This window comes from Meles meles, chromosome 8 (genome assembly GCF_922984935.1).
Source record: "Meles meles chromosome 8, mMelMel3.1 paternal haplotype, whole genome shotgun sequence".
NCBI lineage: Eukaryota > Metazoa > Chordata > Mammalia > Carnivora > Mustelidae > Meles > Meles meles.
This window is the reverse complement of record NC_060073.1, coordinates 2,464,955-2,485,867: the sequence shown is the minus strand read 5'-3', so window position 1 is coordinate 2,485,867 and position 20,913 is coordinate 2,464,955. Positions and strand designations below refer to the sequence as shown.

Below are 20,913 nucleotides of genomic sequence, written 5' to 3'. Positions count from 1 at the left end.
CCCAAATCAGGGTGTTGACAGGGCCCTGCTTCCTCCAGAAGCGCCAGGGGAGGACCCGTCCTGTCTCGTCTTGCTGTCGCTCCCAGTCCCTTGTCCCGCGGCCGCACGCCTCCCGTCTCCGTCTTGCCGTGCCCCCCACCATGTCGTGCCTCCTGTTGGATTCAGACCTGCCCAGGTCATTCAGACGCCTCTCCTCCTTAGATCCTTAATTACCTCTGTAGAGACCCTTCCCCCAAGTGCGGTCATGGTCACGGGCTCGGGAGGGTAAGGAGGGGGACGCAGGTGTCTGGGGGACGCCATCCGGCCTGCTACCAGCATGACCCACAGCCGGAGCTAGGAGTCGCTCTGTGAGTGGTGGTGGAAGGATGTGAGCGATGCCCCATGCCTGAGGAGCCTGTTCCTGTGGGTCCGGCTCTGTAGATCCATGTGATTGACAGTTAACAGTTAAAAAAAAAACGAACAACCCCTAGGTAGGCATGTTGACACAAGTGAGAATTTCTCCCTGTAACTTAAAGCTAGAAGAGCGAGCCTGGGGCCAGAGGTTTCTTCATTTGCGGGGAAACACGCCCTCTGTTGCAGCAGCGATCCTAGCCTGGGTTAGAGAGTGCAATCACGGGCTGCACCCCTGCACGTTCCGACTCCGATGGCCCGTGGGCCCCTGCTACCCCCCCCCCCCAGTGTCTCCCGGGCTCCCCTGTCCCCCCTTCCTCCTCCCCCGGGGGCATCTCCGGGGCTCACCCGCCTGCTCCCTTCCTCTGCAGTGGCTACGGGTGTTGGGATCATTATTACGAGTCGGACACCCTCTTGCATTCGCTCCAAGTCCTGGCTGCCCTTCTGGAATCTCCGGTCACGCGGGATATCATCTGTGATGTGGGAATGTAAGTGCCAACGCGAGCGTCGGGAAGGCAATCTCAGAAAATAAGAAAGGTTCAGGGTGCGAACTCTCCCACGGGAGGGGTGTGGCGTCCGCACATTCCAGATACAAAAGGTCTTCTGTTGAAAAGTGGGTTCTGTTCCCTCCCTGGCCTGGAGACCCCTATGTCCCCCTCGGAGGCAGCTCTAGGAAGCGGTTTTGCAGGTTCCCCCAGAAGCTCCTATGCGTGTGGGAGCACACGGTGCGCAGTGGGAGCACGGCGTTCTCCCTGCCGCACACAGACACGCGTGGCACTTTCTTCACTTCATGGGAAGTCCTGGGATGATGCCACGTCACTCCACGTCAGCGCACGGACCCCTTGGTTCCATAGGTGCAGGTGTACGGAGGGGCGGGGTCCGTAGTTTCAGGTGTATACGGCGCGGGTACGTAAGGGGGCGGGGTCCACGGGTGCAGGTGTATACGGCGCGGGTACGTAGTGGTCCCCTGCGTCTCCGCTTCCTTGCTCACAGCTCCTGCTCTGATCCCTCCTCCTCCTGTAAGGACCTGGTGACTTTATTGGTGGCCCCGGTAGTCCGGGATAGCCTCCCCACCTCAGGGTCTGTAACTTAGTCATCACGTCTGCCAAGTGCCTCTCGCTAAGTCACGTGGTCCGTTCACGGGCTCCAGAAATTAGGACCTGGACGTTCCTGCGTGTCCTGCTGCAGCCCTCACAGGGGCTCGGTCCTGCTCTGGTCCTGTCGTCTCCCTCTGGTTCGCCCCTGTCTTTGGGAGTTCTCCTGTGCTCCGCTTCTGTGGGCTTGGAGTTTATAATCCTATTTTTTTTAAAGATTTACTTATTTATTTGAGAGAGAGAGCAGGGAGGGGGCAGAGGGAGTGGGAGAGAAGCAGACGCCTCGCTGAGCAGGGAGTCGAAGTTGGGGTCCGATCTCACAACCCTGAGGTCATGACCCAAGCTGAAATCGAGTGCCAGACTCAAGCGACTAAGCCGCCCAGCTGCCCTATAACCCTGTTTTTATTTTTCTACTTTTCACCTTAAAACGCTAACCGTCATATTTATAATGATGTTTTCTTTTCAGATCTAGCGTTTATCTGGGCCTGTTAGCTTCTGAACAAAACAATAATTATATTCTGACGTCCTTGATGCCTGCCCAGCTCTGCCCTAGCAGAGCACATGGCTTCCTGCAGAGGGGGAGGACACGGTGGGAGGGGGGACGGGAAGGGCAAAGTCTGTGGGAGGGGTCCAGGCAGAGTGGGGGACACGTGCTCAGCACCCCGGCCCCTAGAAAGCCCGCCTCCTAGAAGGGGCACAGGCCGCAGGTCAGGAGGTGTGCTGAAGGAGACCGGGAAGGCACAGGGGAGGTGCCTGAGGCCAGTAGGGGCCGGAGAGGTGACACGGTGCCAGGGCTGCGTGCAGGTGGGGGGGGGGGCAGCCTGTGGAAGGTCTGAGAACATTCCAGGAGAGACGGAGAGTCGGAGAGGGCATGACTGTGCTCCGTTAGAAGAGTGTCTGTTAGAGCCCCCGCCAGGGCAGGAACCCCCTGTAGAAGCTGCCGTGGAGCTTCATGCTTCCCTCCCGAGCCCGAGGACGCTGCGTACGGAAACGGACATGGGGTTTTGCTGTTCACAGACGCGCGCGTGTCCCCTCTCCCCGCAGGCCTGTCATGCACAAAAATGTCCGCTACAACTGCAGGGTGATATTTCTCAATGGGTAAGTGGCGGCCACCTCCCCCCGGCTCTGCTGCCCTGGGCATGTCCCGGGGAACCAGGTGGTCCCTGGAACCGCACAGTCCGTGGGGGCCGTGTGCTGGGCGGCAGCTTCCAGAAACGCCGGTCCTTAATGTCACTGCTTCTGATCTCTGCCCACTGTCGACCCTTCGGGTGTGAGGAGAGAGACCGCGGGGTGGGGCAGCTGGCAGGAAGTTGTTCGAGGGAGGGTGGCAAGCCTGTTTCCCCGCAGACACCGGACTTTAGCTGCCCGCAGAGCACAGCTGCTGGGTCTCGCCGACTCAGTCATCATCCATTGTCGGGGGGGCAGACCCACGCGCCGTCCCTGGCTGCCCGATGTTCATCTCAGGAGCCGTCCTGTTCTCCTGCAGGAAGATCCTGCTCATCAGACCCAAAATGGCCTTGGCCAATGAGGGCAACTACCGGGAGCTGCGCTGGTTCACCCCGTGGTCCCGGAGCCGGTGAGTCCCGGTGCCCCGAGCAGGGACGCTCGTGTCCTGTCTTCCCTGGGCAGAGCCGCGGTCCGCGGCCTGGGGGAGGTGCGTGAGGACCCGGGGCACACTCCTGCCGTTTCGGGCACAGCCTCTTGAGGCTGTTACAGGGTGGCTGGTTTAGTACAGGAGGCGCATCGGCTGTGGCCCCTCGAGCACCTGGTGTCTGGGGGTCCCAGCCCGAGGCTTCGGGCTGTCCTCTGCAGGGCGCACGGTGTGGTAGCACCCCCGGCCTCCCCCACGGGCACGGTCACCCCCGGGCTGAGCGACACGCCCAGGTTCTTGCGGGCGCCGCGGCTGCTCCAGGTCCAGCTTCCGGTGACGGATCTTCGACTGCTCTGTATTCTTACGTAGGAAGACTTTGGGGTTTTGTGTGTTTGTGTGTTTGGGGCATACACCCCCCCGCACGGCTCTGGGGGACTTCTCCTCCCTGTCCTGGGCTGACCCACGCACCAGTGTCTCTGAAGCGTTGCTCATGGGCAGGCACGTGGCTTCTAGTAGGTTCCAGAGGTTCCCACCACCCCTCCTGAGGTTGGCTTCTGGACCACGGTTTGCTCTAAGAGGATGTGATCAGGACAGCCAGGTGGGAGAGACGCCCGGGGCTGGCTCTGGGGGTGCAGCGCTCTCCCCAGATCTCCACGTGGCCGCCAACCCGGGATCTCCCCGACCCTCCTCATTCTCCGCGGTGTTCTGGAGGCTTCGCGACCAGGCATGACTGATGGAATCATTGGCCTTTGGCCACTGAACTCCACCCCCAGCCAGTGGTCCCTCCCCAGTCCTGGAGATGGGTCTGAAAGCTCCAACTCCCGGGCTGGCCCCCGGGCAACCAGGGGCCTTCCCCACTGACACCATTAACATGAAAACACCTTCAGGGCCAGCTCAGTGCTGGGAAGACCAAGTCCACTTCTTATGGTAAATTCCAACTTTCTAAGCAAAGATCACTGAGCGGGGTTTCTGATACCTTGCTTGCTTGCAGATGTCTTTATTGGGCTCTTATGTGTGATGATTAGTTTTGCAGAATTAAAAAAAACCTCTAGGTTAAACATAACTTTTTTGCATAGTTTTAAGTGTGTCCCTTGAAGGATTCTCTTTGGCTTGTGCCCTCGCTGGGGAGAAGCCTGTTGCTACTCCAAGTTTCTTCTCTCCAGGGCTGGTGGAGAAGCTTCTCGTTATCTTTGGTCTTTTAACATTTTGTTCTACGGGCCTTGGTGTGGGTCTTTGGGGCCTTGTGTGAGGCCCTCTGTGGCCCCGTGACCCTTGGCTTTGGGAAAGTTTGTCCTTTCTGGGCGAGTTTCCGTTCTGGGTTCTGTTTCTGGAACGTCTCTTGATTGGGGATCCGATTTCCTGGGCCATCTTCTCTAGTGGTCTTAGCTCTGATTTCCCACATTCCAGAAGATTCCATCCTCCGACCCTCCATCTCTGCTGGAATCTGTATGTGACCATCTTCTGAGCGCGCTTTCTCGTTTTCTCGTGCTTGCTTAGGTGAAGCCCCTTTTCGGATCCAAGCCACATGGAGGGCTTGTTTGCGGCTCTTACAGAGCAGGCGTCTCTGGCGGTGGGAGGTCAGACCCTGCCTCTGCCACTTGGCCGGGCTCCTTGGGGCCAGGAAAACGACCCGACCTCTGTGCACCTTGGGGCCAGTGATAGCGGTGACCCCGTAGGGCTATGGTTGTGGGGCTGACGCGAGTTGGCGTGTGAGGCGCGGAGAACAGCGTGTGGCCGGTGTCAGCGTGGCCTGTCCCTGCCTTCGTGGTGTCCTTAGCTCTGAGAAGGGCACCGGCGGGTGGTGGGGACCCAGCAGTATTTGCCGAATGCCCGAAGCTTGCTGCTCAGGGTGTATAAGGGACTCCTGAATCAATAAAAAACAGAAAAAGTTCTCAATCCAGGAAACTCAAATGGGCAACGAAAGGTACAAAGAACAACGGCGAAATTGAACAGAAGCGACGATGAATTGAATCGTCAATCGTCAATGAATGAATTGAACCGGGCGAGGCGATGCCGGAGGGTGCGAGAACTCCGGCCAGTGTGAGCCGGTGGCACCGTGGGGTTCCTCTCTGCACCCCTGAGCGGTAAAATTGAAAGTTGGGATGCACCAGGTCCCGGCGAGGGCACCAGACCAAGGGCGACTTTATAGAACAGTTGGGTGTGGCCTTCTGGGGGGCAGCGGCCCCCCCCATGCTGTGAGCATGTGGGCGCCTCGCGGGGATGAGGCGGGACGCCCGCAGGGAGCTGCAGGCTGGGGACAGCGGGGACCGTGTGAGGCACGTCGAGGCGGGAGCAGGTGCACCAGCCGGCGGCCGTCAGGGCGGACAGCTGTCGGCACTGCCGGGCCTTGGGCTGCTTCGAGCCGCTGGGCCCCTCCTGCCCTCCCCGCGCGCGCCCAGCTGTGTTATGACCGTCGGGACTTTAATTATTTTTAAAGATTTATTTGTTCATTTGAGAGGGAGTGAGAGAGCAGGAGCTGGGAACGGGCAGGGGACAAGCGCGCTCCCTGCTGAGCAGGGAGCCCGACGCGGGGCTCGATCCCAGGACCCTGAGATCATGACCTGAGCCGAAGCAGACGCTTCACCCGCTGCGCCCCCCGGCGCCCCCAGCCGTCGGGCTGTCATCTGGGGAACGTTTTCTTTCTCCCGCTCCCGGATGCTTTCGTTCTGTTGCCTTCGCTGTCGGGCACCACGAGTCCGGGTCTCCAGTCCGCTCTCTGCCCACGTACCTGTATTTTCTCCTGGGGCTCGTTCCTCTAACCCCGTCCTCTGTGCTGTGCCCCGCGGGAGACTCTGTTCTTCAGATCTGTGCAGGTCCCAGTGTTTCAGAGCCTTTTCATCGCGCACAGGCTCTCCTGTCATCTTCCGCCGTCGGTCATCTCTGAGATCTGTTCCTGGGGCGCGTTATCTCTGCATTTCCTGGGAGTCTGGTGTTGCGCGTCCCCGTCGTGTGGACGTGTGGGTCTCGCGGCGGCTCCTCCAGACGGCGCTCGCGTGATGACGCCCGTGGCGGGGTGGCGGCAGGCACCGAGCTAGAGCCGCCACTCTCTTCGGCACCAGTGAAACGACAGAGGTTTTTACCCACGGGCGCAGTGCCAAAATGGTCTCGATGATTGGGCACGTCCCTGTGTCCCTACCATAGTGATGACCCCATGACAGCTTCAGGCCTGAGAAAACGAGAAAATATAACCCAGTTCTTGACTGCAGAGAACTTGAGAATCTGCTCGTTTTCGTTATGTTCTCAGTTGCGCCCCCAGACTTAAGCGCGGTGAGGCAGGTGTCACCCGGGCTCTGTAGCTGTTTGCGGGCAGAGAAGGCTTCTGGCGGCACGGCCAAAGCGAGTTTCTGGGCAGGAGTCCGCAGCTAGGTTTTTCCAGAGGGTGTGGGCCGGGAGGAAAGGGTTTCCAGCGGGAGAAGGGCGTAGGCTGTGCAGAGGAGTCAGGTGCGGGGTCCGTGGCAGGAGGTCGGGCCGGCCTGAGCCAAGCTCCAGAGGACAGGCCAGTGCAGGGCCTGGACTCACGATGTCTGGGTCTGGATGAAGCCCGGTGAGTTTCACCCACGAGGTACGCGGTGATCGCTGGCCTTGGAGCAGAGACTGAGCGTGGTGGTGACCGCGGAATACCGTCTCCCGGTGGTTTGCTTTGGTCTCGTCCTCAGTGGGTCCTGGGGGGGGGGGGGCGGGGGAGGAGGGGAAGGGACGAACCTTGGGGTGGGGACTCTTCCCTTTAATGAGCATTTTGACTCAGCGGCATCGCCATCAGCAGACTTGCCCGTGGTGGGTAGAGAGCTCGCTGTGGGACGGCTGGGCGTCTCGGAGGTCAGCAGTGTGGCGTGTCCCCATCCCCGTCCTTAGCGTGGGACAGAAGGCAGCACCCTCCAGTTTCCCAGCGTTAGGATTTGCTTAAGTAAAAGCTGCTGCCATCATCCCAGAAGGTTCTTGTGAATTCTCAGAAAAAAGAAATATACGTAACTCCAGGTCTTCCTGGTGTTCTGGTAACGCCCCATTTGGGCTTGGATCTGGGAACTATTTTATACATCCCAGCTCTCCGCGTAGCCCCTGGGGAGGCCTCTCACCCAAGCTCTGTGTCAGACTGTCCGTCTCGTCCCGCTGGGAGACCGTTCCGTCTTCTCGGTGACGACACGGGTTCGCAGTCGTGTGGGCTGATGCGGCGTGCTGTTCCGGGCTCAGAGACCGGTCAGGACGTCCCGCTGGATTTCTCCCCGGGGGAAGCGTGACGGCTCTGCAGAGCACAGCTGTGACATGTGTCTCAGGAGCGCCGGACCACAAGGCGCGGGGAAGCCCAGTCGGTCGGAGGCCCCCAGGCACCGTGGTGCCCGCGAGGAGAACGCACCAGAGCTTCCTCTGTTCACCCTCCGTGCTTCTCTTCCCCCGACGGGGACGGTTAAGGCGCGTGCGCAGCTGACAGCCGTCTGCCGAGCCGTGGGTTCGGAGCTCGGGGCGGGGGTTTGCTCGCGCTGGGACGCTGTCGTCTTGCTCTCTGAGATGCTCGTCCTCAGGTCTGCGGTGCTTCCCTCCCCAGGCAGACAGAGGAGTATTTTCTCCCCCGGATGATACAGGACGTGACGAAGCAGGTGAGTGTGACGAGGTCTCATTTTCCAGCCTGATGTCCCTGTTCCGGGCTAACGCGCACCACGTGGGGCAGGACCCTAACCCGCCCTGACGGGTGGAGGAACGAAACCAAACACGGGGAGAGATTCCTGTACGAGCCGGGAGGATGGAGCCCCGGGGGTGCTGGGCGCCTCCTTTCTCTTCCGTCAGTGACGCTCTGCCCGTCCGTGCCTCCCCCCTTCTCTGGCTCACCTGCTGGGATACTGGGGAGCTGGGGTGCCAGCGGAGCTGCGGGAGGGGTCCTCACCCCTCCTCAGTGGGCTCCTCCTTGCTGGGCTGCTGCCTGGGCCAAGGGACCACCCAAGCAGCCAAGTTTGGGGTTGGGGAAGGAGGGTTCTGGTTGCAAAACTCAAGGAGACTTTACGAGGCTGCCTGTTGAGTGTGCAACGATCCAGCGTCTGGCATCATGTCTCTTGGACCTGGCTGGCCTGGCCTTCTGGGCTGTGATCGTCCGGCTGGATCCGGGGGCCGCGCCCACCCTCTTCCTGCGGGGAGCTGCTGGGGTGACGGCTGGAACCCTGTTCTGTCCGCTTCCCGCAGGTGGTCGCAAGCCGGGGCACAGAGGTGCTGCGGGGCCCTGCCTCCTCGGTTCTGCCTGCGGTCCCGTCCTGCCTGCCGGGGTATCACTTGCCTCTGGCTGCCGTAAGACAGCACCGCAGATGGAGGGGCCGGTGCTGAGTGACCGATGCTTGCCTCTCCGCCCTGGAGGCCGATGCCCGGGAGGCAGGGCGGGTCCCCCAGACTCTCCCCCTGGGTCCCCATGGTGTCGTCCCTCGTGCGCGTCTGTGTCCTGATTCCTTCTTCCTGTGAGGACCCCGGTCACACTGGATCAGGGCCACCCTGGTGACGTCATGTTACCTTAACCACGTGCTACAAGGCCCCCGCTCCAGATAGGGTCACGATCTGAAGTGCGGGAGGGGGTATCAGCGCTCCAACAGGCACAGTTTAGCTCATAACACTGAGTTCTCCGTACCCCGATGGCTACACTCCAGGTGGCTCACGGCCATTTATGGACCCCCTCCAGCGGATGGCTCGGCCGAGACTCATCAGGATCTCAGGGACAGACTTGAGCCAGAGCGGGGTCCCTCACCCCTGATTCCCGCGAGGTTCCGCATCCGCTGGCCTCTTCGCCATCAGTGGCTTCCTCTGCCTTGTCCCTGGAGGACAGTGGCCGCCCTGGCTCCTGGATGGGGGTTACCCCCACCTGGGAGCCAGACTATGCCTCTGGCACAGGCTTTGATTCGTGAGTGAGGCCCTTCCGGGGGCCAGCTTGGGCTCAGCGCCTTCTGCACGGACAGGCAGGAATGGGCATGGCTGAGGTTAGGGCGGGTCTGGTCACCTCCCAAGTGACCTGGACACTCCTTTGACCCTGCACTGCAGCAGTGAGCACATTCTAAAGTCATCGTGACCCAGAACAGGCTCTGTGGGTGTTTGTATGTGTCCCTGTGTCTGTGTCTGAAACAGACGTGTCTGCTGCAATCCGGACAGTGGGATGCTCCCCATTTCATTCTTATGGGATCATGGTATATCCTAAAATCCATCCCAGGGGAGACTCGCGGGGCTGACGTGGGACGGAATCTGCCATTGGAAGGATTTTGGGGGTAGCTGCTTGAAGGGGGTTCCATGAATTGGCTTCAGTAACTGTGGGTTAAGGTTGAGGGGCGTGTCCAGGAACGGGGTGAGGACTGCCCAGGACCTGCTCTGCGCGGACAGTTCAGGTCCCCGGAGGAGGGGCGGTCCGTGAGCCCGGCTTTGGATACGTGGTTCACCAGCCTGTCGCTCTGACCCTGGCCTTCTCAGGATGGGGTGTGGATTCCAGCCGTGCCCACGTGCTCACGTTTGCCACGTGGCCATCGTGCAGGGGCGCAGGGGTCCTGGGGAGGGCTGTCCTCGTAGCCACAGTGAACAATGACCTTGTCCTTCCGTGGCGGGAGGCATCAGAGAAGAAAGTGGCTCTTGCCGTGGGCAGTTTGGGTGTCCCGCTCACACACACACGCACACACACAGAGCAGGGAGCCCGGCCAGGTGTTCTGGGATGTGCTCTAGGCCTCGGGATCATTTCTTGGCTGAACAAAGTAACACCTCTTCTGTAACTTTGGGATTACGGGTCGGAGCCAAACTGGACCCATGCCGGCGTGTAGCAGCGGCGTCGGCGTGACCAGTCAGCATGTGGGGGGCTCAGGGCCTCCGTGGCCCCGCCTGGTAGCCCGGGGGAGGCTCTGTGCCTGCCTGGGGGGCTCCTGCCATGCGTGGTTGGTGAATGTGGTTCTTGGTGACGGACACGCTGGTGCACCGGCCCGGCCCCTTGGGCTCTGGGCGATCTTTCTCAGGTTTCTTGAATGAGCCTCGGGTCCTGCCGGGCACAGGGGTGGGACCACCGGGTCAGACCGGCGAGAGCGTGGGTGACGCAGAAAGGTGCACGGTGCCACGGCTGGCGTAGAGTGGCCCTTGCTAAATGAGACCCTTTATTCTTAATAACGGGGATGACTGTGGGGATTGTGCCAAGGAAGCTTCAAGCGCAGAGTGACACAGTGAGCCCCGCGGCCACGCAGAGCACAGCCCCCAGCTAGTGAGATGCCCGCTGGTGCCAGGCCGCCCGGGCTGGGACTGCTCCACACTGGGATGGGGAGGGAAAGGGCGGTGAGGTCAGGACACAGCCCGGACGGGACACGGCCAAGGGATCTCATGGGCCCTGTCCTCTGGCTACAGGAGACCGTGCCCTTCGGAGACGCAGTGCTGGCCACCCGGGACACCTGCATCGGGAGCGAGATCTGTGAGGAGCTCTGGACGCCCCACAGGTCAGGCCCGGCCCCACGCGCGGCAGCCCTGGCGGTGTGGCCTGGAGACCTGGGGGCTGGGGGCGGCGGGGAGGGGACGCAGCCCGTCTCTTCCTGTCAACCGCCTCTGCCCGCAGCCCGCACGTGGACATGGGCCTGGACGGCGTGGAGATCTTCACCAACGCCTCGGGCAGCCACCACGTGCTGCGCAAAGCCCACACCAGGGTGGATCTGGTGACCATGGCCACCGCCAAGGTAGGCACTAGGCCGCGATGCCGGGGTGTGCGCACTGCGGGCCGGTGCTGCGTCCCCCACGCCCGAGTCCCCGGAACCCAGCGGACAAGGCCTGCGCGGCGGGTGCCGGTGCCCGTGTTATGGCCAGGGCTCAGCAACTGTGCAGGGACTCGTCTGCTGGGGCCCCACCCGCCTGACCTCATTGAACCCCGGCAACCGGGGAGGCAGGCGCTGCCATCCCTCCCTGGAGCAGGACACGGGCTCATGGTGTCCAGCGGCCGCAGGCTCACTCCCCAGCATCCGGACCCGTCCCCAGGGCGCGACGCTGGCTGCAGGAGTGCCGCGGGCTCGTTGGCGCTGAGCCAGAGCACGGGGAGTGCCCTCGGGTGGCCTCTCTCGCTGGGCAGCATGGCACAGTCACGGGACAGGCTTGGGGCCAGCAAAGCTTCGGGTCTCGGCTCTGCCGTGTGGGGTCTGTCTTCCCTGGACCCCCACCTCCTGCGGTCATGTGAGGGCGCTGGGGGGCTGGCGGCTGCGGGTGGCGACGGGCGTTGGAAGGGCCCACGGCGTGCGTGCGGGTTCCCTGCCGGGGTGCTCCCTGTGGCGTGGCGGGAGGGCTGAGGACGGGGAGGTGAGGTCCTGCTGCCCCGCGTCTTCTCCAGAATGGTGGGGTCTACTTGCTGGCCAACCAGAAGGGCTGTGACGGGGACCGGCTCTACTATGACGGCTGCGCCCTGATCGCCATGAACGGCCGCGTTTTCGCACAGGGCTCCCAGTTCTCCCTGGACGACGTGGTAAGCAAGCTCGTGCGTGCCCTGGGGGTGACCTCACTGGGGCGGGGGGCGGCTGTGCTGACAGCAGAGAGGGGACCCTGGGACCCCCGGGAGGATGTGGAACCGGAGCCTCCTCGGGAATAAGTAGGCATCGGTCCCGGTCCCCGCAGCGAGGGGGGTCGTTGGCGGGGGGCCCGCGTCTACAGGAACGGAGCACAGGGGAGCTCGAGACCCGCTCGCTGTTCCCCACGTGGCCAGGCACGCGCGTGTCTGTGCTAGCTGTGGGCCCGATGCCATCCAGCCCCCGCGTCCCCCTGCCCCCATGTCCTGGGAGCCCCGATGCTCCTCTGGGGGGCCTGTCACCGTGGGGCTTGTGGTCTCACTGGACGCAGCCAGCCGGCCGTGGGCGGGCGTGTCTGCATGGGAGCCATGGGTGCGCTCAGAGGGGCATCCCCACAGTCCAGGGGCACAGGGACCAGGGAGGGGGGAGCCAAGTGGGCCTGTACGGAGCTGGTGGACACGCGCCCTCCTCCAGAGGACATGGGTCTGGGCGCCGTCTGTCCCGCTAACCCATCGGCCATGTTGGGCGTGAATGTCCTTCACAGTGGAGGGAGAGAAAGTCCTTGTGGAGAACTGTTCGCTCTTGCTTTTTTTTTCTTTTTTTTTTTTTTTGATTTTTGCTTTTAAATTCAAAACAAAAGGAAAAGGCTATTATTGCCAGAAACGGACTCAAGTGCGGGTCCCACCGCAGGCCCGGAAAGTCAGCCCCGGGTTCCCGCGGGCCCTCCCACGGCATCTGCTATCGTCACTCGGAAGCCGCCTGCCTGTGGGGACGGGGGACGGGGGAGACGCTGATTCAGAGGCAGGGCAGCAGCGCGAGCGAGCTCACGGCGAAACTCCGCGCGGCCCGGCGGGAGCTCACATCGGGGAGGTGACATCTGGCACCTCCGCGGCCTTGCTGGGGTGTGGGCAGGGCAGTGGTTATAAAACCGCTCCGGGTTTCGGAGCGGAGCCAGCGAGTTCCACGATGCCTCCTGGCCTGGTGCAGGGCGGGAGTTTGGCAGCAGGGACGCTCCCTGCCTCCCAGCTGACCTTCGGGCCACGCCTGCTGTGTGACCCTGTCCCCAGAGGCCTGCAGGGGTCTGCATCGTCACAATGGAGACGGGAGGGTTTGACAGAAAGGTCAAGTTTGTGCAGAAGGCAGTGCGTCCTCTGTCCCGCCGGAATGCCCAGCTGTCTTCAGGCCAGGTCGACGTGGCCAACACGCTGGGCCGCACATCAGAGCCGCGGGCAACTGACCCGGGACTGACTGGCAGCGCACGGGGGGGTCACCTGCACCAGGAACACCCAGTGTGCGGGTCCCTGCAGGCTCTGGGCCTCACGGTTGGACCCTGGGGATCGGACCCTGGGGATCAGTGTTTGAAGCAGACGCCCAGCTGATTCGTAAGCACAAGAACCCGAGGGCCGTTGCCTCTGTCTCCCGGGGCTCTCGGGCTGGAATTCTTGGATTCTGTCCAAGCGTGCAGGGAGAGGGGGTGAGGGCATCGCCGTCCTCGGGCCAAACTCTGTGCCATCCTGCCACTTCCTCTGTGATTCACCTAAAGTGAACAGAAGACATCGTGTGGCACTCGGGACCGTCACACAGAGCCGCAGAGCTGCTGACCCTCCCCGGGACGCGCTTCTCAGGCTCTTCCGGACCTCACGGGCTGGCTGGCTCCTCGGACGCCTCCGTCAGGCGTGTCTGTGGGCGCTGACCCGTCCTGGGGAAGGTGGAGCGGAGGCTGCTTCTCGCGGTCACATCATCTGGGCTCTCTTTGTTTTCTGTGGCCTCACACGTCCCTTGGCTTTGTCCTGTGGAGAGCCCGGTGGCTTTGGTGGCCCATCACTTTGGGAAATGACGGGGAGGCCAAAGGACACATGCGCTCGCTCCATTTTCTCTTTCTCTCTGTGGGTGTGTCCAGCTGGGGTCCGGCCCGCTGTTGACGACAGCAGCTGCCCACAGGCCCGTCCACACGAGTCTGGGGGGCCACAGCCCCCGTGTCATGCGGCGCGCAGGACTGGCTCTTGCTGCCCCAACTTGCGTGCGGTGACGATGTTCTAGTGACGCAATTTTACGAGGGGGTGTTTTCATAAAGAAAGACATAAATGAATCAAAATCTTTTTTTTTGCTGTTTTTTGAAATTTTGCTCTTTTTCTGTTTTGTGGTATTTTTGTATTCTTCACACTCCTGTCTCATCTGGGTTTGAGGGCAGGGACACGTCACCCGATCACACAGGCAGCACCTCCAGGCCCCGCGCGTGGCTGGCCGGGGCCCTGGTCCAGCTCCCTGCCGTCCTCCAGCCTGGCCTCCTCTGTGCGGGCTTGGACCTGGGGTTGCCTCTCCTCCCGGTCGCAGGGCAGCGGCGGCCGCTCAGCCGTTTCCTCTCCACGCAGCCCGTGGGAGGCAGGGAAGGAACCCTTGCTCCCGAGCATCAGAAGTCTGTGGCAGACGTGGCCCTGGGCCGTGACTGAGGCACCGCGACCGCGTGTCTGAGTTCACCGGAGGCTCTGGTGGCAGCAGTGAGAGGGAAGGGCGTTGGGTCAGCCGCAGCACTGGCTGTCCCCTCTCCCTGGGCCCCGGGAATGTCCCTGCCTTGGAAGGTGTGACTCTCGTGTGCGATGTGGCACACCCGTGAGAACGGCAAGTCCGCCGCGCGGGTAGGGGAGCGGGAATCACGCTTCCTCTTCGACCCCTTCTCCAGGAGGTTCTCGCCGCCACGTTGGATTTGGAGGACGTCCGAAGCCACAGGGCGGAGATTTCATCTCGAAACCTGGCGGTGAGTCCACGGAGACCCACGGGTGCTCCGCGACGCCCCAGGGACTCTTCCTGAGCACGCGACTGAGCTGTCACTGTGCCGCACCGTGCTGCGGGGGCTTCTGGCTGCTCCCGGGGAGGCGCAGCCCTCGGCTCGGCGCCGCAGCACGAACAGACCTGGAGCCGCGAGGCCCCCTCTGCGCCCCCTCCCGCCCCGCACGGCCACCAGCCTGCTTTCAGCCTCTGGGTTTGCCTGTTGTGGGCGTGGCGCATGGATGGGATCGTGTCCGGCTTGTGTCACGGAGCAGCACATCCAGAGAATGTGTCTGCGGTGATGACCGGCCCCTGCGGAGGGCACGTGGCCCATGTTGCCTTCTGTCTGATGAACGGACGCTCCGCGGACGTGTGTACGGGTTCTGTGCGAGCGGCTTCTCTGGGGCCTGCGCTCGGGCGGGGAACTGCTGGGCCGCGTGGTCACTCCGTGCCTTCGTCTTTGAGGGACGTCCAGACTGTCCACGGCAGCGGCCCCTCGACGCACGAGGGTTCCAACGCTGGCCGGTTCCGGCTGCTTTCAACGTCGGCCGTCCCGCTGGGAGCAAGGGCTCGGCCGAGACCCGACACGCAGTCCCGCGGGCCTGGTGCCACACCGGCGTCACACTGTCACGAACGTGCGTCCGCAGGCCAGCAAGGTGAGCCCCTACCCCCGTGTGAAGGTGGACTTTGCCCTCTCGTGCCGCGAGGACCTGTTGGAGCCGCCGTCGGAGCCCGTGGAGTGGACGTACCATAGTCCCGAGGAGGAGATCAGGTCGGCCGCCCGTGTGAGCTCGGGGTCGGGAGTGCTGGGCCCCGGGGCGTCCCCCTCGCCCGCTGTAGGGAGGCGGGGGCTGGAGCCGTGTGGGCAGCTGGTTCCCAGACCGTGCCCAGGGTGGCCGCTCCGCAAGGAGGCCGTGCGGCATCAGCTGGGAGGCCATGCGGGGCGCAGCGAGACGGCCTGGCTTCCTGGCCCAGCAGGCCGCTTCCTCGTGCCGGGGCCTTGGGCACCGACGCCAAGCCTGGCCTTTCCTTTTTGTGTCTCAGTTTTTCTGTTTGAAAACGGGACCAAAAGATAATCACCTACTTCCCAGGGCAGTTTGGAGGGAAAAATGTGTTGATTCCCATGAAGTGCTTAACACAGAGACTTGGTGAATCGGGAGCCGCCCCTCCCCCCTCCGCAGTCCTCCCCACCGCGGCTCCCGCCTTGGCACATGGCCCAGGTGAACTGCCGACCGGGTCAGCGGCTCCCGGCCTCACGCGCCCCCTTGCCCCGCAGCCTCGGACCCGCGTGCTGGCTCTGGGACTTTCTGAGACGCAGCCGCCAGGTAAGCTTTCCAGCGTTTGCGTCCGAGTCTGTGGCAGGCTGGGACGTCTGTCCTTCACGCGGCCTCTGTCAGCTGCTTAGTGTACGTGACACAGAGGTCAAAGGGCCTGTGCAGGTTTGGTTCCGTCTCTGGGGTCCTGTCCGGTGACTCTGAGCGGGACAGGACAGCGTCTCCCAGCGGTCCGTGGGTCTGCCGTCTGCCCGTGGAGGACGCGTCCTCCGTGCCCATCGCCCTGGGAGCTCCCCTCCCTCTAGAAGATCCGTCTGAGACGTGCAGCTTTCTGCCCCCTGCGTCTCTGGGTGGAGTGAGGCCAAATCGGGGTGCGCTGCTCCGCCAAGGCCCTGCTCACCCCTGCCTGCGGTTGGCCCGTTCCAGGCCGGGTTCTTCTTGCCCCTCAGTGGCGGGGTGGACAGCGCGGCCACCGCCTGCCTCGTCTACTCCATGTGCCGCCAGGTCTGCGAGGCCGTGAAGCAGGGAAGTAGGTAGCACGCTGTGGCCCGAGCGAGGCTCCGGGGTGGGGACTGGGCCGAGGGGGACCTCGGGTCCCGGGCATCGCGGGTGAAGGGGGCTCTGCGGACGTGCCCAGGTGGCACAGCAGGACCTGGGACAGCCGGCCGTTAGAGCCCCTGCCTGGGGCTCGGGCCCGCGTGGCTGTGGCCATCAAGCCCGCTGCTGCTGCCGGGCGCTGGCCGTGTGGCCTGGGTCTTGGGCTCCGGCAGCCGGGTCGACATCCTCCCCCGTGCACCCTGCGTCGACTGTCCCCTTAACGTGCACGCTGGAAGCACGAGGGGGAACTCCACGTGGGGAGACGTTGCCCGGGCGAAGGGAGGGACTGGGCTCTGCGCAGCGGGGGCCGCCACCCGCTCCCCGTCATCTGGCGGTTTCAGACCAGGAAGTGCTGGCTGACGTCCGGGCCATCGTGGACGAGCTCAGCTACACCCCGCAGGACCCCCGGGACCTCTGCGGGCGCGTGCTGACCACCTGCTACATGGCCAGCGAGAACTCGTCCCGGGAGACGTGTACCAGGGCCAGGGAGCTGGCCCAGCAGATCGGCAGGTGCGGGGGTGGTGGCGTGGGGTGGGGGCTCGGGCGGGACCAGCGCCCGCGGGAGCCTCGCCCAAGCCCACACTCCTGGCCAGACGCGCGTCCGGGCTTGCACAGGCTCCTAGGGTTCCCGTGAGGCAGGGCTTAGGGAGGCTATTTCAGATCCCCCAGACCCTCGCTGTGTCTGATCGCACCCCTCCTTCCTGTCGTCCTTGCGTCCCGGGCGCCGGCGCATTCTGGAACCGGATGCAGCCCGAGAGCTCGCCCGCGGAGCGCGCACTTTCACGTGGTTGGACGGTGAATCCGGGGTTGCGTGTGCGGTACGTGTGCGCACACACCCCCATCACACCTGCCCTTTCCCTGGCAGCCACCACATCGGTCTCAACATCGAGCCCGCGGTGACGGCCGTCGTGGGCATCTTTAGCCTGGTGACGGGTCGAAGGCCTCTGTTCGCGGCTCACGGGGGGAGCAGCAGGGAGAACCTGGCCCTGCAGAACGTGCAGGTGAGCCTCCTGGCCGGGCGCTCATCCCCGCACGGGAGCCACAGGGAGCCCGGGGCCTCGTGCACCGGCCGAGGGTGCGCCTGCCCCCGTGTGTGCATGTGTGAGAGCAGGAGGCTGCGGGTGTCTGCAAGGGCTGCCCGGGTGGACGCACGTGCGTGTGTGTGCGTGTGTGCGCAGCTGTGAGTGCACGTGCGTGTGCATGCGAGTTGGTGAGACGTGATGCGCACGTGTGTGTGTTTCCTGCGTCTCCGGGGAGTGGCTCCCCGTGTCCCCCCCCAGGCTGCTTCGGGGGGGCCCGGCCGGCCGGTTGGTGGAGGGTCCCTGGGCTCTAGCTGCTGCGCTCTGTCCCATCTCTGTCCCTTCTTTCTGGCCACAGCGGCCTTCCCTCCTCCTGAAATGCCGGCTGTGAAGGGGTGCGACGGGGCCCATCCCGCCCCGAACGCTCTCGCCCCCTGGCTCGGGCTCCGGCTCCGTCCATCTCGCCCGTCGCGCCTGCATGAGTGACGTGGCGGCGGTCGGGCCCGGAGGACCCTGCGTCCTCTGCATGCTAGAAAGCTTCTACACTACTTGGAGCCCCTTTCCCTGGAGCTGTATGGGGCGGGGGGAGCCAGTGTGCCCTGCCGTGTCCAGCCCAGGGTGACATTTCCTGTCGTGTCCCCCAGGCCCGGCTAAGGATGGTCCTGGCGTATCTGTTCGCTCAGCTGAGCCTCTGGGCCCGGGGTGCTCGCGGAGGACTGCTGGTGCTCGGATCGGCCAACGTGGACGAGAGGTGCGTGCGCCCGAGTCCCGAGTGCCCCAGATTTCCAAGGGTGCGCGCTCCCCAAGATGGTGTTTCCAGGCCCCTGCCCGTTCTCACTGAGTCTGGGAGATGCATGGTGTGGGGGTCACATCACCCCATGGCACAGGCCACGTCTGGTACCCGCAGGACGTCAGTGCTCCAGACCTTCCGGATGACTCGGGTGTGGAGACAGGTCCTCACCGTTTCCCTCTGGCTCCCTGCCCACTGGCCTGTAGACCGGAGGTCCCCGCCGGGATGGCAGCAAGCCCCTGCGCCCGGCTTGGGGCCCTTCGCTCTGGGTCTGGAGTCTGTCTCCCCACCCCACCTTGCTGGGTCTCACCCATCGCTTGTCCTGGGCAGTTCCAGCTGTCCTGGGTCCCTGCTCCGTGCCCAGTTTTCTCTTCCAGGCAGGTAGCTCGTCTCTGACACAGACTTGACATACTCCCTCATATTGTTGCTCAGAAACACTCAGAGCCCTCCCTGTTGTTCTTCACATAAATTTCAGCTGAACCTTCGTGTGCGCGGCGAAGGCCGGGAACACTGATCCGCTCGTGTCCCCGCTTCTCGTAGGCGGGTTGCTCAGGCGTCCTCACTGCGCCTTGTTAGCAGAGGACGTCGGGAACTTTCTCTGTCATCTGTTCGTCTGTTCCTCTGTGTATCAGTCCATCTGTCCATCCACCCACCCGTCCGTCCGTCCATCCCTCCGTCCGTCCGTCCATCCCTCCATCCACCCAGCGGCCCGTGTGTCCATCGGTCTGTCCACTCACCTGTTCATCCATCCATCTTCCTGTCTGTGGCGTGAAGGTCTTAAATCTTCCTGCGTGCTTGAATGTCCGCATGTGTTCTCTGTTAAACACTGCTTTGGACTTTCGGATCCTGTTTCCTAATTGCGACCAATTGAGATCAGCTCCCTCTAGCTGGTAAAAAAATTCTCACCGTTCTCATGCGCATTTTGTCAATTCTCATTGCTTTTCTGTTACCAGCAGGCTTCTGCAGGAAGTGATTTTTCAGGAGGGGCGGACAGCTGGTGCATGTCCGGACCCCGCGGAGTGCGGAATGGTGCCGTCTGTTGCTCTGGTGGCCTTTGCGCGTGGGTTTGACTCGTCATCGTTGACGTGGTGCCGCCGCTGTGACGATTTTATTGCACATTCCCTATCACAACGCTGACCGTTGTCTTCTGGGATTTAATATCAAAGCAAACAACGGTGATTTCTTTCCGGGGGGCGGGGAGTGGGCTTCTGGGGGCATAAAGGTTCTCCATGGTGCCTATTTACATATTCATCTGTTTTCGTCACTTTTTGCTGCCAGGCCTCTTCCGGGTCATAGAAGTCTGTCTACAGCCACAAGAGCGTTTCAGTTGTCCTTCCTCTGTTGTTTGCTTCCTGTCCCCGCTGCGATGACTGCCCCTTGCTGTGTCCCCATCTATGATCTCCGTGTTGCTTGCATCCTGGGGGGGACGTCCGGTCTGTGGTCTCTGCCGTGTTGGTTCTCCGTTAAATGTGACTTTTCATCCTAACTTTGGTTCCATTGCGTTCTGATTTGCTCACTCTTCGGGGAATTGATAAAACGTGGGTCACATGGCAGGTGGTCTTCTTGGTGCCATGAACAAGACAGAAAAGTAATTCCCATTTTACTCTAGTGGAAGGAGGCAGGTAATAGGAAAACTAATCGTGTGTGTAGGAAGTGGAAAGTCTACAGAGAAAACCAGGGTAGGCACGGGGGAGTTTGGGAATTTGGGCTTGTAAGTAGGGTGGCCAGGGAAGGCCTCTCTGAGAAGTTGGTTTATAAAGGAGGAAGGGAAATGTAGTCAGGAGAATGGCCTGTGCAAATGTCCTGTGGTGAGAGCCCACCAGGACAGAGAGCAACTGTCACTTCTCTGCACAGCCCGTCTTGTCTGAGGGAGGTACTGGGAGCTCATTCGGGGCAGGTCGGAGAGTGGTGGGTGAGGGGACCAGGGGTCAGCTCTTTCTAGAAGTTTCACACTGCCAGAGAGGGGAGGCGTGGGGTGGTAGCTGGCAGGAGCAGTGAGACGGGGAGGTACGATGAGTGAGGTCTAGCAGGGAGGGAACAGAGTGACTGATGAGGAGGGGGACTGGGTGGACAGCTGTTCGGTGTCATGAGGAGATGAGAGCAGGTGGCCGCGTGGGGGCTGGCTTTACTGGGAGCCCGGCTTGTGTGTCCACAGAGCAACAGGAGGCTGCAGAGAAGACGGCACAGGCGCGGGTGGGGTCTGTGGCTCGGGGCCATGACCGTCCTTGGCGAGACAGGAGGTGGTCACCAGCCGAGAGAGGGCGCAGGACAGGCGTCGGATGTTGGAGGGGAGCGGTGACGAGCGAGACGGGTCGGGGAGCCCGGCCGGGAGCCCCAGTGCCAAGGCCACAGCAGACGTGGGGTCACGCTCTCCCGCCAGCCGTGCCCAGCTGCATCCTCGTGTGGAGCCGGGGCCCAGGCGACGGTGGCCGAGAGGGACGTGGGAGCCGGGGAGCCGCAAGGAGAGGTGATGAGGGGTGAGCACGCGGCAGAGGACAGGTGCCCCACAGACTCCAGGTCCTGGTGCCGTGAGCTGCCAGCCCCGTGCCCTGTGCTCGCTGGGAGACAGACGGAGCCTCGGGGGGCACTCGTGGCTGTGGTCGGGTCCAGCCAAGGACACAGAGCAGAAGGCACATGGGGAAAACCAGGCTCAGGCTTCCAGATTGTCTCCCAGGGGGGCATCCCTGACGGGCCTTCTTCCCCAGCAGCACCGGTGACGACAGGGAGGTGTGTCAGAGGCTCCGTGCCCGGGGCTAGTCCCACGGACGCCTTCCCCCGGCACGAGCCGAGCTTCCACTCCCAGGAGAGCAGTGGGCAGCACGCACCAGTGTTTGAACAAAGACGTTCCAAACAGGGAGACCCTGTTTCTTGTTAGGGGACGGGTGGGGACACTCCCCACACCTGGGTGCCAGCCGGGT

General features: G+C 62.8%; 1 protein-coding gene across 8 annotated transcripts in view; it reads left to right on the top strand.

Annotated features, from left to right (window-relative positions):
• Window positions 1-20,913, top strand: part of NADSYN1 (NAD synthetase 1) — a 32,818-nt gene that overhangs the window by 3,862 nt on the left and 8,043 nt on the right. For 4 of the 8 annotated variants that reach the window (XR_006819965.1, XM_046015123.1, XM_046015122.1 and 1 more), the window contains 14 exons: window positions 762-878; window positions 2,529-2,582; window positions 2,971-3,060; window positions 7,616-7,667; window positions 10,414-10,502; window positions 10,619-10,736; window positions 11,378-11,509; window positions 14,230-14,304; window positions 14,963-15,087; window positions 15,592-15,640; window positions 16,016-16,118; window positions 16,528-16,696; window positions 17,052-17,187; window positions 17,850-17,956. Coding sequence is in view for 7 of the 8 variants with exons in the window: in XM_046015123.1 (XP_045871079.1) it covers window positions 762-878; window positions 2,529-2,582; window positions 2,971-3,060; window positions 7,616-7,667; window positions 10,414-10,502; window positions 10,619-10,736; window positions 11,378-11,509; window positions 14,230-14,304; window positions 14,963-15,087; window positions 15,592-15,640; window positions 16,016-16,118; window positions 16,528-16,696; window positions 17,052-17,187; window positions 17,850-17,956 (1,416 nt within the window). In the remaining variant the exon portion in view is untranslated. The other 4 variants (XM_046015127.1, XM_046015128.1, XM_046015126.1 and 1 more) reach the window with 4 other exon arrangements.